The 14,972-nt window shown below is 32.2% G+C and overlaps 1 protein-coding gene across 1 annotated transcript; it reads left to right on the top strand.

Moving 5' to 3' along the window:
- The first annotated feature begins 3,914 nt into the window (after positions 1-3,914).
- On the top strand, positions 3,915-14,778 carry LOC143063738 (uncharacterized). The gene is made up of 4 exons (XM_076236090.1): positions 3,915-4,109; positions 5,753-5,883; positions 11,024-11,098; positions 12,174-14,778. The coding sequence occupies exons 1-4, from the start codon at positions 4,025-4,027 to the stop codon at positions 12,300-12,302; spliced, it is 420 nt and encodes a 139-aa protein (XP_076092205.1). The 5' UTR covers positions 3,915-4,024; the 3' UTR covers positions 12,303-14,778.
- The last annotated feature ends 194 nt before the right edge of the window (positions 14,779-14,972 follow it).

The following is a 14,972-nucleotide window of genomic DNA, read 5'->3' as shown; positions in this document are numbered from 1 at the left end:
TGTACAAATAATATTGATATTTCGAGACAATGTATGGTTATTCTATATTTATAAAAACATTCAAGACTAATAAAACTGTGTACGACTTTAGTAGGAGTAAACCTCAAAGGCTCCAAACTTTACGAGTCTTCAAAAGGAGTGATGATCAAAGTTGCTGCAGAATATTTACCCGTACAAATAAATGCAAAAGTAGTATACCGCTGTTCAAAAGTCATAAATCGATTAAGAGAAAACAAATCCGAGTTACATACTAAAACCAAGGGAAACACATCAACTACAAATGTATAAGAGGAAAACAACAAATCAACAGAACACTGAAGTGTAACAAAAAACAAACAACAATACAACATACACAGAAACGAACTCTTGTATAACAACTGCCATATTTCTGACTCTGTACAGGCTAGCCAAACCTCCGCGCTTTATGGCAATGTTAAAGATACCGCTAAACTGACAACATTACATATGACGGGGATACAGTACAAATAAATGCAAAAATACCTAAACAGAGCTACAGAGTCTGATAAATTATCACCTCAGTTCCTAAAACGAATACAATATAACATAATACTTAACCATGATAGTGTTCTGATTATGCTTCGCGGCAAGGTTTCACACGATTGAAAAATCATTAGGTTAACTATTGTTCAATAAATGAGAGAAAAAGTATAAACAATTTCATACTTTAATCAAATGCTACGATCATCAATATGAGGCAAAGGATGTGGTCATATGATAAAATATTTGCCGATAAATGACTATAAGACCCCATACTTATTATCACCATGGTAAAGCACAGAAAAACGAAAAACAAACAAAAACAGTAAAATAAACATATAGACACCCGTCTATTGTTGAAAATCGACGAATGTTGACTTATTGATCTCATTGACACATTCCTAAATTAAAGATAATTTGTTTCTAAATTAAAAAGTATAATAACAAAAATACTGACCTTTGATGTTCTCAAAGTCATTTTTAAACGCAAAGTCTCTCATCAAATGGCAAAATCAAAAGTTAAACACATCAAATGACTTGAAAACAAATGTCCTATTACAGACTTGGTAAAGGTATTTCCTTATGCATGTTATGTAGAAAATGGTGGATTAAACCTGTTTAAAATCCCAGTTGAATCAAACAGAATACATATACATTCAAAATACCAGACAGCTTATTGCTTCCCATGCTGAATAAGTTTTGCTTAAAGTTGAAGGCCGTACGGGAGCCTATAGTTGCTAAATTCTACGTCATTTGGTCTCTTGTGGAAAGACGTTTCATTGGCAATCTTACTACAACTTCATATTTTTATAAGGAATGTAAAACTACCATTACAAGTTGCATCAAACTCTTCTAAAAAATAAGTTTGTACACTAGAATTCATGTAAACGCTGTTCAAGATTCCTTCTTGTCTTTTTCTCTAAACAGGTCACAATTCAAAGAGTTTGATGCCTGTCGCTTAAATGGTTTATAGTAACTCTATGTAATGCAAATTTTCTTGTTGTGTGACATTTCATTTTAGGGTTCTTTTCGCGATCAGCGATTAAACTACAACAACCAAACCTTAATGTTGATACGTAATTTCAGGGCTTGTATTTCCTATCATTATTTCCTCGATAGAGGTTTGCTGCTCATAAGGAAGCTATTAAACCAAGAGTTCCAAGTTTTTCCATTCCCCCCCCCCCCCCCCCCCCCCACCCCTTCCCGAATGTGCACTTTCAGAGTTACACTTATTACCGAATTATACTTATATGAACAACATAACTTGCAGATGTCACATGTGAAGCAAGATCGGCTTACCCTACTAGAGAACCTGGAATCACTCAAGGTTTTTTGTTGTGTTCGTGTTCGTGTTCCTCAGTCTTTTGTTTTCTATGATGCGTTTTGTGTACTGTTGTTCGTCTTTTTCTGTTTTGTCATGTTTTTCCCGTTTATTTTTAATGATGAGTTTGAATGTCCCGTTGGCGGTATTTTTCGCATCTTTCGTATTATACCGAAAATGTATATCAAAATAAGTCTTAGAATAAGAATATAAGAATCGTTTATCACCTTGTCACATGGGAACGTAGACAATGCGAGAGAAAATGTAATTAATTGAAAAAGACTTCAGGGAGACAGCTGAGGATTTCCCAAATGATATAGAGCAGCCTCCATAGTGACTCTCCAAACCAAAACAAAACTCATAAATAACTAGTCTTTATACATCGGTATTCACAGCATATCATGGTACTGGTAGTCTGTCTAACTTTGTAAGGACTACTTAAAGTTTGCAATCGACATGATCTGGGCTTTGTTAGTCTTGTATCTTTTACAATTTTAGATAATTTATATTTTTTTTTAATTTGAATATGACGTCCATTTCATTGAACGAGAACACATTTTGTTGTTTATGGGCCAACTGAATTCCGACACCGGACTGTTTGGTGTAGACCTGAGAACTTTTTTATATAGATAGTTGATTTAAAAACTGGATTTAGTTGGTTTTCTTAAGAAAAAGAAAAAAAAAGATGATTATGGGTGCTAAAATACAAAGAATAACTGCAAAAATTAAGGAAATTGAAAAAAAAAATATACTCATTAAGGACGATCGCCATCAAACGATCAATATAGGATTTAAAAAACTTAAATCAAATAGTTTAGGGTTGGGGAGGGGTTTAAACTTCTGAAAGCTTTGTTTATCCGACATGATTTTTACATATATCCATATCATGGCCAGTTGGTCAATCAATTTTTCCCAAATTAAGTTAAATAGGAGGGTGGGGTCGGTCAGTGAAAAAAACTATGTATATTAAGTCTTTTTATCCTTCATTGAACTTTTGTATATACGCGAGTATCTATGATGAGTTTATTTACAACCACTCGGTCGATGCCACTGCTGGTGGAGATTTATTTCCCCGAGGGTATCACAAGCCCAGTAGTCAGCACTTTTTGTGCTGACATGAATTGTCATTGATATGGTTATATTTATAAATTTACTGTTTACAATTTTTTGAATTTTTTGAAATACTAAAGCTTTTCTACCATAGGCATAGATTACCTTAGCTGTATTTGGCAAAACTTTTAGGAATTTTGGTTCTCAATGCTCTTCAACTTCGTACTTTATTTGGCCTTTTTAACTTGGCTTTTTTGGATTCGAGCGTCACAGATGAGTCTCAGTTTGTAGACGAAACTCGCGTCTGGTGTATATACTAAATTTAGTCCTGGTACCTATGATGAGTTTATTTGAAGTCGTCCCTTACAGAAAAAGAACAATGTCCAGAATACAGCGGATATAAATTATCAATTCATCATGCAAGTACTTAGAGAAGGCCGGTCAGTATTTTTAAACTGATCCATGTAAAGAATAATGAGCGGATTTTTTTAAAGATAGAAGTAAAGACCCACTTAAACTGGACTACCAATCCGTCTTAAGCTTATCCCTTATGTTAGTGTAGCAATAAGTGTACACAACAGGGGACTGTCGAGTTAACTCCTAACAAATGCTCAACATGTACCCGTCGGTCAGCGATGGTCATGTCACGTTTTCGAAAGTTTTTGAAAATAAATCTATATTTTTTATAACATTTTCGTTTTGAAATATGACATACCATTTTATATTTCAAATCTGAAATAATTCCTTTGAAAAATAAAAAAGTTATTAGCATTTTTATTTGGTCCTGTCATTCTCGATGTTGGTCCTGTCATTATCAGATTTGTTCATGTCACGTTTTCTAAAGTTTCATTCAAAACTTTTAATTTTTTTTCTTAAATCTATTTCTCAAATGAAGAAATCTTATTATATTTATAATTTGAGATCAATCCTTTGAGAAATGAAAAAGTTATTAGCATTTTTCATTTGGTCCTGTCATTCGGTCCTGTCATTCGGTCCAGTCATTAGTGTAACCCCTGAAAATAATCATTTCCTTTCCGTCATAAGTAATATACTTCCGGTATCTATGCGCATGATTTTTTAAAATGCCAGGAAATTTAAAAGATGAAAACAAATATTTTATATTGACAGTTCTTCATGAAATGATTTAATGAAAGAATGACACGACATAGCAGTGCTGGTAGAAAATCGGTAGCACCACAAAGAAATGCTGGAAACAGTTCCCGAAATATTCCACCAAAAGGTTTTAAAGACAAAAATCAAAATATATGAATTTATAATTTTTTGATTTATGACAGCCACAGTCATTATGTAGACTTTCTCGACTCTAAAGAATCTGTTTATCCTCATACGCATGCTACACCTGCATCATATTATGCTTTTTCCCAAAGTACCTTGTTCTCTCAATAGACAACTTTCGAGTTCGATGCATTTCCGTCAAAAACTTTGGTTTTAGTGAACGTCACTCTTGCGTTTAGGTGCGTCATGACTTTCGTTTCAATGTTGAGCGAGTGGTTGAAAAACTATAAAGTTATATTGCACGAATAATTCGGCAAATCAAACTCTCATAATTGACAATCTGCACTGCTGTCGTTAGGGAATTGTGATTAGTTACCTGCGGAACAAATATTTTTTCTAGTTTACACTGCACAATGACGATCACTTAGACGCTTGATGAACGTTTATAGTGCAGGGATACAGGCGAGCCCCTCTATCTGGTAAATGACGTCACAAAGACGCATATAATTGACAAGTTTTCTCCGGTGACGGATGAACTCGAAAGTGGTCTATTCATGGCAAGATCTCTAGTTCCTGCCATGGATATAAAACAAGTGCCTGTGCCTTTTTCTCAAAAAGCAAGTGAAGCCTGTGTATGGCATATAAGTAGGATCAATTCTTTAGCATGTTTAGATAACTATTTTTTAAAAATCTTGAATGATACAAGGTTAAGTTTCGTGGCTAAGTATCTCAGAAACTATAACAGGTTGGGGACAACCCACCAAAAGGGGAACTGTTTCCCAAATGAGTAACAATCCTTCATTTGAGTAATCATTTAGTAGTGCTAAAAAAACTAATTTTCTTAACTGAGTCTTTTTTCATAAAATTGCACATATTCATGAAAATTGCAGCAAATTTTCCAAAAGATGATTATCCATCATTGTCCATATCTTGATTTACTGATAAGATACAAGCCTATGAAAAATTAGAAAACTTGACTATTTTCAAGGCTACTATTTTTTTTTTTAAAACCCATAATACAATTATAGTTGTTCCATTTTCTGTAAATTTGTGCCATTTTACCTAAAAAGACCCATTTTTAGACAATTTAGTTTTTAGCACTATGAAATGATTACTCAAGTGAGGGATTGTTACTCATAAATTTGGGGAATAGTTCCCCATTTGGCGGGTTGTCCCCAACCAGTATAAGCAATACTGCCAATCATGCCAATAGGTGGATTACCATCCTTATGTCCAGCTTTCTGCAAAAGTCACAGACTTGACAAAAACATACGTTCATGTACTTCTTTGAATAGTTTCACCATTTTTTTGTAAAAATGAAAAATAGCAGATTTGATATTTGATCTTTATATTGTATGATACATGTATATTTTCTCATATAATGTATTTAACAAATTTATTATTTGAACAAACTACAATTTTCTTATAATTATAACTGGAAACAAGGATGGAAGACATTGTCAGCTTGTTATAATTATTTAAAATGTACCATTATCTACAAAAGAGAAAATATAAAGCACAGTAAACAATCTTTAAATGAATTAAATCTAAGGAAAGACAAAAATTGGCAACAAATTGGCACAACAGAATATAAGTTTCAGAGAAAAAGTCTTGTAAAACATTGATTTAATTCTTAATCTATTATAGACAGCGTCAACTTAGATGGGAGTTTACGGAAGAAAAAAAGATTCAGAGCTGGAACTAGGGCCTTAATGGAGATTCGACAGTACCAAAAGACAACTAATCTTCTTATAAGAAAACTACCTTTTTCAAGAGTGGTAATTACTTTACGAGTGTCCGATTACAAAATTTGGAAACTTTGTGTATCTCAATTCAAGATACTCTCTTTAGAGTGAAATTGCACTCTTTTTTTTCTATAATCATAATATTACTGAATTTCAATTTGTATGTGAAACATTTAATAAGATACTACAAACAGTAAAACGTGACAATACTGTAATTTCATGCAAGTGTGTACACAGTGTAGAATTGGTATAAATTGGTACATGATGTACTGACATTGAAAAAATTAAAAAGAAAATTTTTAAATATGATGCTGGTGAAAAATATGAGATGGAAAAGTGATGATGATATAAGATTGTGGACTTTTTCCTCCTTTATTTCCTACAAAATAGATATTGAAACCACTTATGTGTATACAAATGTACAAAACCCCCCAAAAATTATACACACTGTATTTGAGCAGAAACTACACCCTTGGTTACTGTGTAAGGCCGGTAGTCCTGTTTAGTGTGAAGCTGTTTGAAAAAGCCTTTAGTGGTACCAAAACAAAATAAAGAATGAATTTAGCAAACTTAGATCATTGGTGCCTTCAGTAATCATTTAAACACAAACACTTATGACTTCTTATCGTCTATGCGGCTCATTGTGTGTCATGCTGTCTTGAATCTAAACCCAATAAGTCTGTTGCCAAACTTGATTAGTGTGGGAACCTAAAAAAAAAACACCTTATAAGTCTTTTCATTCTACACTGTGATATACAAGCATGATAAGTGAAGGGCTACTTTCATCTCATATTTCTCACAAGCATCATCTTTTTAAAAACTTTCTTTTCTTTTTCTTTTTAAATGCAATTATCATTTTGTTCCCGATAAAGATTTGATTTTTGAAAACTTATACATTGTGAATATGTAAAATACTGTCCAATTTCTAAAAAAAGTACAGTCATGGGTACAAGCACTGGTTAAAGGTAACTAATTTTGAAGGTAAAATTATCTCCCTTTGATATCCTTTTTTAGCTCACCTGGCCCGAAGGGCCAAGTGAGCTTTTCTCATCACTTGGCGTCCGGCGTCCGTCGTCCGTCGTCCGTCGTCGTCCGTCGTCGTCCGTCGTCGTTAACTTTTACAAAAATCTTCTCCTCTGAAACTACTGGGCCATATCAAACCAAACTTGGCCACAATCATCATTGGGGTATCTAGTTTAAAAAATGTGTGGGGTGACCCGGTCAACCAACCAAGATGGCCGCCACGGCTAAAAATAGAACATAGGGGTAAAATGCAGTTTTTGGCTTATAACTTAAAAACCAAAGCATTTAGAGCAAATCTGACATGGGGTAAAAATGTTTATCAGGTCAAGATCTATCTGCCCTGAAATTTTCAGATGAATCGGTCAATCGGTTGTTGGGTTGCTGCCCCTGAATTGGTAATTTTGAGGAAATTTTGCTGTTTTTGGTTATTATCTTGAATATTATTATAGATAGAGATAACTGTAAACAGCAATAATGTTCAGCAAAGTAAGATCTACAAATAAGTCAACATGACCAAAATGGTCAGTTGACCCGTTTAGGAGTTATTGCCCTTTATAGTCAATTTTTAACCATTTTTCGTTAATTAAAGTAATCTTTTACAAAAATCTTCTCCTCTGAAACTACTGGGCCAAATTAATCCAAACTTGGCCACAATCATCTTTGGGGTATCTAGTTTAAAAAATGTGTGGCGTGACCTGGTCAACCAACCAAGATGGCCGCCACGGCTAAAAATAGAACAAAGGGGTAAAATGCAGTTTTTGGCTTATAACTCAAAAACCAAAGCATTTTGAGGAAATCTGACGGGATAAAAATGTTTATCAGGTCAAGATCTATCTGCCCTGAAATTTTCAAATGAATCAGTCAATCGGTTGTTGGGTTGCTGCCCCTGAATTGGTAATTTTGAGGAAATTTTGCTGTTTTTGGTTATTATCTTGAATATTATTATAGATAGAGATAAACTGTAAACAGCAATAATGTTCAGCAAAGTAAGATCTACAAATAAGTCAACATGACCAAAATGGTCAGTTGACCCGTTTAGGAGTTATTGCCCTTTATAGTCAATTTTAACCATTTTTCATAAATTAAAGTAATCTTTTACAAAAATCTTCTCCTCTGAAACTATTGGGCCAAATTAATCCAAACTTGGCCACAATCATCTTTGGGGTATCTAGTTTAAAAAATGTGTGGCGTGACCTGGTCAACCAACCAAGATGGCTGCCACCGCTAAAAATAGAACATAGGGGTAAAATGCAGTTTTTGGCTTATAACTCAAAAACCAAAGCATTTTGAGGAAATCTGACATGGGATAAAAATATTTATCAGGTCAAGATCTATCTGCCCTGAAATTTTCAGATGAATCGGTCAATCGGTTGTTGAGTTGCTGCCCCTGAATTGGTAATTTTGAGGAAATTTTGCTGTTTTTGGTTATTATCTTGAATATTATTATAGATAGAGATAAATTGTAAACAGCAATAATGTTCAGCAAAGTAAGATCTACAAATAAGTCAACATGACCAAAATGGTCAGTTGACCCCTTTAGGAGTTATTGCCCTTTATAGTCAATCTTTAACCATTTTTCATAAATCTAAGTAATCTTTTACAAAATCTCCACTGAAACTACTAGGCCACAATCATCTTTGGGGTATCTAGTTTGAAAAATGTGTCCGATGACCTGGCCATTCAACCAAGATGGCCGCCACGACTAAAAATAGAACATAGGGGTAAAATGCAGTTTTTGGCTTATAACTATGAATTCAAAGCATCTAGAGCAAATCTGACAAGAAGTTAAATTGTTAATCAAGTCAATATCTATCTGCCCTGAATTTTTCAGATGAATTGGACAACTGGTTGTTGGGTTGCTGCCCTCCAATTGGTAATTTTTAAAGAAATTTTGCCGTTTTTGGTTATCTTGAATACTATTATAGATAGCGATAAACTGTAAACAGCAATAATGTTCAGCAAAGTAAGATCTACAAATAAGTCAACATGACCTAAATGGTCAATTGACCCCTTAAGGAGTTATTGCCCTTTATAGTCAATTTTTAACAATTTTCATTAATTTGGTAAATATATGTAAATTTTTACCAAATATAGTTCTCTGTTACTAATGGGCAAAGTTCATTATAGATATAATTGTAAGAAGCAAAATCGTTCAGTAAAGTAAGAACTTCAAACACATCACCATCACCAAAATACAATTTTGTCATGAATCCATTTGTGTCCTTTGTTTAATGTGCACATAGACCAAGGTGAGCGACACAGGCTCTTTAGAGCCTCTAGTTTTATCTTAAAAGTAATGAAATATTTTTATTCTTTTTTTTGGATTTTACTTGACCATATATATACTGTTTGCTTGTCTGTCTTAAATATTCTTGAAAATACAACATTATGGACCATGCCTATTTACAAACTGTTTGCCTTGCACATTCACTTTAATAACATTTATAGTGCTTTATAGTAACTCTGATTTAAAAAAAATGTTCTAACACTGAGAAAAGTGTTTTAGGAATGTTTTGAATTGAGAATTTCAAGTGCTGTAAAAATAAAATTTCTTTTACATATATATTTAGTTTTTTTTTTAAGTAGTGTAAAAGGGAATTAGAGAAACATTAAAGTTTAAAATTTACTTTTTTATCTACAAATATATAACATAATTTTTATTATACAGGTAATAAAATTGTACCCCTGACTGTTGTATATGTCAGTCTGCACCAAAAACTTTTTCAACTACTAGTCCGAAGACCAATATTCTGACATTTTTCTTATTGGTCCAAACAAAATTTTGCAAAAACTCACTAGTTCGAATGAAATTTTACTAGTCTGGGGCATCGGACTAGTGGCTAACCGTGCAGACTGTATGTACATGTATATATCGCCATACATTTTGTAGGTTAAACATCTTAAATTTTATGATATAGTCAGCTTTTTATAAATGCCAGGTTTGTTTGATTTAAACATATAAGTACCAAGGAAAGTAATTGAGGTATCTGCCATCTACATGTACATCAAGTAACATGTACATTGTTTGGAGGCAGTTTTAGAATTTCTCTTACACTGCCACTGTATAGAAATACTCAAACAATGACAAAATTTCAATGTGCCTTTCCTGTGAACCATGTGTTTTTTTTTTGGAACAAAGCCCTCACATTGGCTGATAAACTATGTCAATACATGTACGCTATACATGTATCTCTATTTAATCTTAACTATGCAAATGAGTTGTCTGATCTTTTTTTAAACTCATGCCTGAAATCTAATTCCACTTTCAGGCTGACAATGCAAATATAGTTCTGAATAAAGGCAACAGTAGTATACCGCTGTTCAAAACTCATAAATCCATGGACACAAAATAAAATCGGGATAACAAACTAAAACTGAGGGAAACGCATTAAATATAAGAGGAGAACAACGACATAACACTAAAATGTAACACATATAGACAAAATCCCACGAGAATAACAAATATAACATATATATATAACACCAAAACCAAATACATGAATTTGGGATAGACAAGTACCGTGACACGTCTTATCGCAATGTGAATTTACACTCAAAAATAAGAGAAAACAAACGACACAACGTTATAATGTAATACACACAGAAACGAACTATAATATAACAATGACCATATTCCTGACTTGGTACAGGGCATTTTTAAAGGAAAAAATGGTGGGTTGAACCTGGTTTTGTGGCATGCCAAACCTCGCACTTTTATGGCCATGTGAAATATAACATCAAAATGACAACACAGGACTACAATATAAATAAATTGGAGAGCACAATAGACAAAGAATCACACGAACAACAGCCAACAAAAGGCAACAAGTTCAAAATTTTAATACGCCAGAAGTGTATTTTGTCCACACAAGACCTATGTGTGACGCACAGATACAAAAGTTTGAAAGCCGAAACGAGTACAAAGTTGAACAGCATCGAGGACCAAAAGATCAAAAAGGTTGTGCCAAAAACGGCAAGGGTTTTCCGTTAAGTTACCAGAAAATCCCTATAATTCAGAGTAATTTATACTTTTGCAAACAGTAAAAATCTGACAGTGAGAAAATGTTTATTAAATTAGAAATAAATATTTTGTTAAAACGTTCTTAACTTCTGTATACCTTGATTTAAAATTAATATCTGTTTTCTTTAGGTGAGAGAAATTGCCATGGCTATTAGTCATGAACCATTGAGATGGAATGCAATGGCAATTTGTGCTTTGCAAGAGGTTAGTATATATAAGTATTTTATCTTGTTTATGCCATTCATTCAGTTCGAATGAAATTCGAATACATGTACATGTAACTGGTGATCAAGAACTAGATGCTAACAGGAGGCTGAATCTTTTGGTTTATTTTGCCATGCAAATACATGTAAACTAAATATTAAAAAAATTATAATTATTATATAAAATCACCATTTTAAAAGTTTATAAATGCAAGTATAAAAGATCTCAGAAAAAAGTTAGATAAATTTAGCTTATGTGTAATGACAATTTGTATGTTGTTATAAGGAGGGTTGATTGTTTTTAATACACAAATGGCATTTTAAAAAAAAAAACTGATCGCCATGAATTAGCTATTGTTAAAGCAATTTCAGACGAAAAAACTGTTGGACTCTCTATTTTTTGTTACAAGTTGTGCATATGAAAAATATTCCCATGGAAGAAAAAGATGTTGCTGGTACTACTATAACAAATATTAGCCTCAGGATAAACATATTTTTGTTGTTAATTGATTTTATTTAGTATTACGAAGGAGATATTTCAACGGAAAAGTGAGAGGAAATGTGAAGAGAAATAGTTTAAGATGAATAACAGTCAAACGAGTATCTGAGTACTAAAACTGTACTCGAGTATTCTGCCTTCTGATTGGGTACCTGAGTACTCGTTGCCATCCCTATTAAAAATCAATCAACCATCCTGTTATCAATATTGAATATTGTATTTTTATTTTTTTTATTTAAACATATTTATTTATACTGGATTGGGAATCAAGTTTTGCAACTTATATTAATCCCTTTCCACTTTGCGGGTGCGAGTGCTGCCTTGTATATCAATACGTCATGAATAGAATCAGTAAGTGCTTGATGAAATTCTATGAGTTAGTGATATGAATCAACTATCCTTGGTTCAAAAGAAAACATCATAATTTCATTTTCACCATTAAACGAGAAGTCAATATCTTGACAAATTTTTATAATGGCAATGAAAAAAGAAACAATCCAACAACAAGAATGTTAAAATTTCAAAAAATGTGTTTTTGCAGTTGAATATCAAACTTTTTGTTGTTGTTTTTCTGCAGGCTGCTGAAGCTTTCATAGTTCATTTGTTTGAGGATGCAAACATGTGTGCCATACATGCTAAACGTGTGACAATTCAGGTTAAGGACGTATGGCTGGCAAGAAGAATACGAGGAGACATGTATTTTTAGGCCAGTGTTTATTTGAAGATACCAGCAGACCAGCATTGAAGTTTTATTTATTGCCATGATTGTGTATCTAGTAACTAAACATTTTGCTACAGATATGTACTAGATGAGAGGCATTATTATTATTTTAATCATTGTAGCATATGAATGTAACAATATAACTTTGATCACACTGATCTGATTTAAATCAAGAAATGTTCCCAGGTTCAAACTTTATTTTACATTTAAGTCACAAGGGTCATATTTTTTAGTGTAGTGTTTAACGTAAATTCTCACCATATATTGTGTTGGCAAGCATAGATGATAGAATTCACACACAAGGACTGTTGGTTAAAAGGTATAGAAAATGGGATGTTTAGAACAATTTTAATTTCAATAGCATGTTTGTTGGGGTGATATACATTTTTTCAAAACATGGACTATGGGAGACAACTCTAGAACTTTTTGTGACACATTAGAAAACAGAAATAATGTTATCCTGTTAGATTGATCATTACATCTTAAGTTAAAGTTGTCAGAAATTGTTTTAATACAATTTTTCTTCATGTTATGTTTATAAAAAGAACAAATATATAATTGAGTGAAAACTGTATTTAATTAGATAATTGTTTTATTTAAAAAAATGACCAGCAATATCTTTTATTTTTAACATTAATTTTAGTAAAAAACATTGATGAACTTCTATGTTCAAATTACATGAATTATAATATGTCAGTGTTTGCATTATGTTTTTCCTTGAACTGCATGATGACAATTTGATTTGGTCATGTTATTTTGATGAATATGGCAACATTAAAAAACTCCTTTTATTCATTTTAACATGGTATGATCTTTTATTGTTTATGTTGTAGTTTTTAGATTCAGACAATGTTTGCATATATTGTAAAACTTAAACTCCTGAATGATTCCCATTCATTTTCAAAATCAGTTTTGGATTCACTTTGTGTGTTTTTGTATACTTATTCAAACTTTTTATCCTATGCTGATCTAAGGCAAGATTGCCTTTCACCTTAATTTAGGTTTTTAGGGTTATATGAATTGTAATTTATAAGTTATACATCTAACTGATGTTAATATAGTCTGAAACATTTGACTTTATAATAAATTGTATATGCTATAGGTTGACATTTATATCTTTGGTTTTGACTAAATTTTATGATCTGCCATCACCAGAGGTGGCATTTAGTGTTACCCTGGTCTATCCGTATATATGTTCCAAAGATTGGTTTCTGTTCCAAGAACTTAAGTTTGCTTCCATCAAACGTTAAGATACTTATACACAATTCTTATAACCACAATTTTTTTTCTCACTTCATGTTGACTTTAAGGGGGTAGACCTTGGTACAGGGAGATAACTCTTTAAATCAGTTATGTGTTTGTAAAAGTCTAGATTCTTCAATGAATTTAAAGCATTTACCTGAAACATAATCTATGTATCCAAGAAGCTTAGAACATATTTATGAAAATGGCTGACACAAAACGTACTGATGATTTTAAGAGTTATTTCCCTTAACCTAGGTCTACCTCCTTAAATTATTAAATCAGCTTACAAAAACGTTCCATAATTTCCCAATGTGTAAATGAATCATTTTTTATGTTTTGTTAATATCCATCAAATCTTTTATCTGCAAGAGAGTTTTATTAAATAGTTCCTTGCAACTCTTTGAGATTTAATTTTCTTATATTTAAATTGATATAGGACTAGAAAAAACTATCTTCTGGACAAACCAGAATAAGGATGAATATGAATTGTCTTCAAATTTGATCAATAAATACTAATGTAGTTCATAATTAGAAGAACTAATACAACAGGGAGACTACAATAAGCAAGATATGTATGTCTCTTAAGGATAGACTTTTATAGACTTTTTAAAGTTTAGTGGTAAAATTATGATAAATGTGATTGAAGGAGCATCTTTTTTTATGTTTTACATATATATGTATGTAATTTTAAAATGATCTGATATGTATATAGAAATTCATATACCTATGAAATAAATTTTATCATTTAAAAATGACAAACAAAGTTTGTATCTTCAATCCTTTCAATATTGTATGGCTACTATCAAAGTTGAAACATGCTAGCAAAAATACAGATTTGATATGGACAAAGCATATGTTTAGGGTATATTTTTGCAGTTTCGGATGTTGCTCCCCACTTTAAATGTTGTATCATGTACCCAGTTTTTTAAGTTTTGTTTATGTACATTGTTTCTTAAGGCATGAAGAAGTTTAAATTGTGTGATATTCCATTTTTATTTGTTTTTGTTGTTGCTTAAAGTGATGTTTGTTAGGCAATGTGGCTGAATTCCACCAAAAGTTCTGGCAATCTCAAAGACTGTCACTAGATCCGGCTCCACATATGACACCCTGTGTTACTCCTATAAAACATTTTGATAATTTTACCACTCAATACTGGACTGGTAATTGTCTCTTATCCAACCATAAAACATTAATAAATAAAAATAATTTAATTTTGGATGTAACACGTCTTCTGATTGGCTGACGTTATTTTGTTATGAGCCCATAGACATAATTTAGTCATGTGACCGTGACGTCATCAACGTTTTTTCATGGTTTTCTACGGTTTAAAATGGAATTTAGAATTAAATTATAAGAAATAACTGTAATATTTTTTCTGTCTATTCGAAATAACATAAAAAAATGTGGTGC

The sequence above is a fragment of the Mytilus galloprovincialis genome, chromosome 2 (genome assembly GCF_965363235.1).
Source record: "Mytilus galloprovincialis chromosome 2, xbMytGall1.hap1.1, whole genome shotgun sequence".
NCBI classification, from domain to species: domain Eukaryota; kingdom Metazoa; phylum Mollusca; class Bivalvia; order Mytilida; family Mytilidae; genus Mytilus; species Mytilus galloprovincialis.
This window is presented reverse-complemented; position numbering and strand designations above follow the sequence as displayed.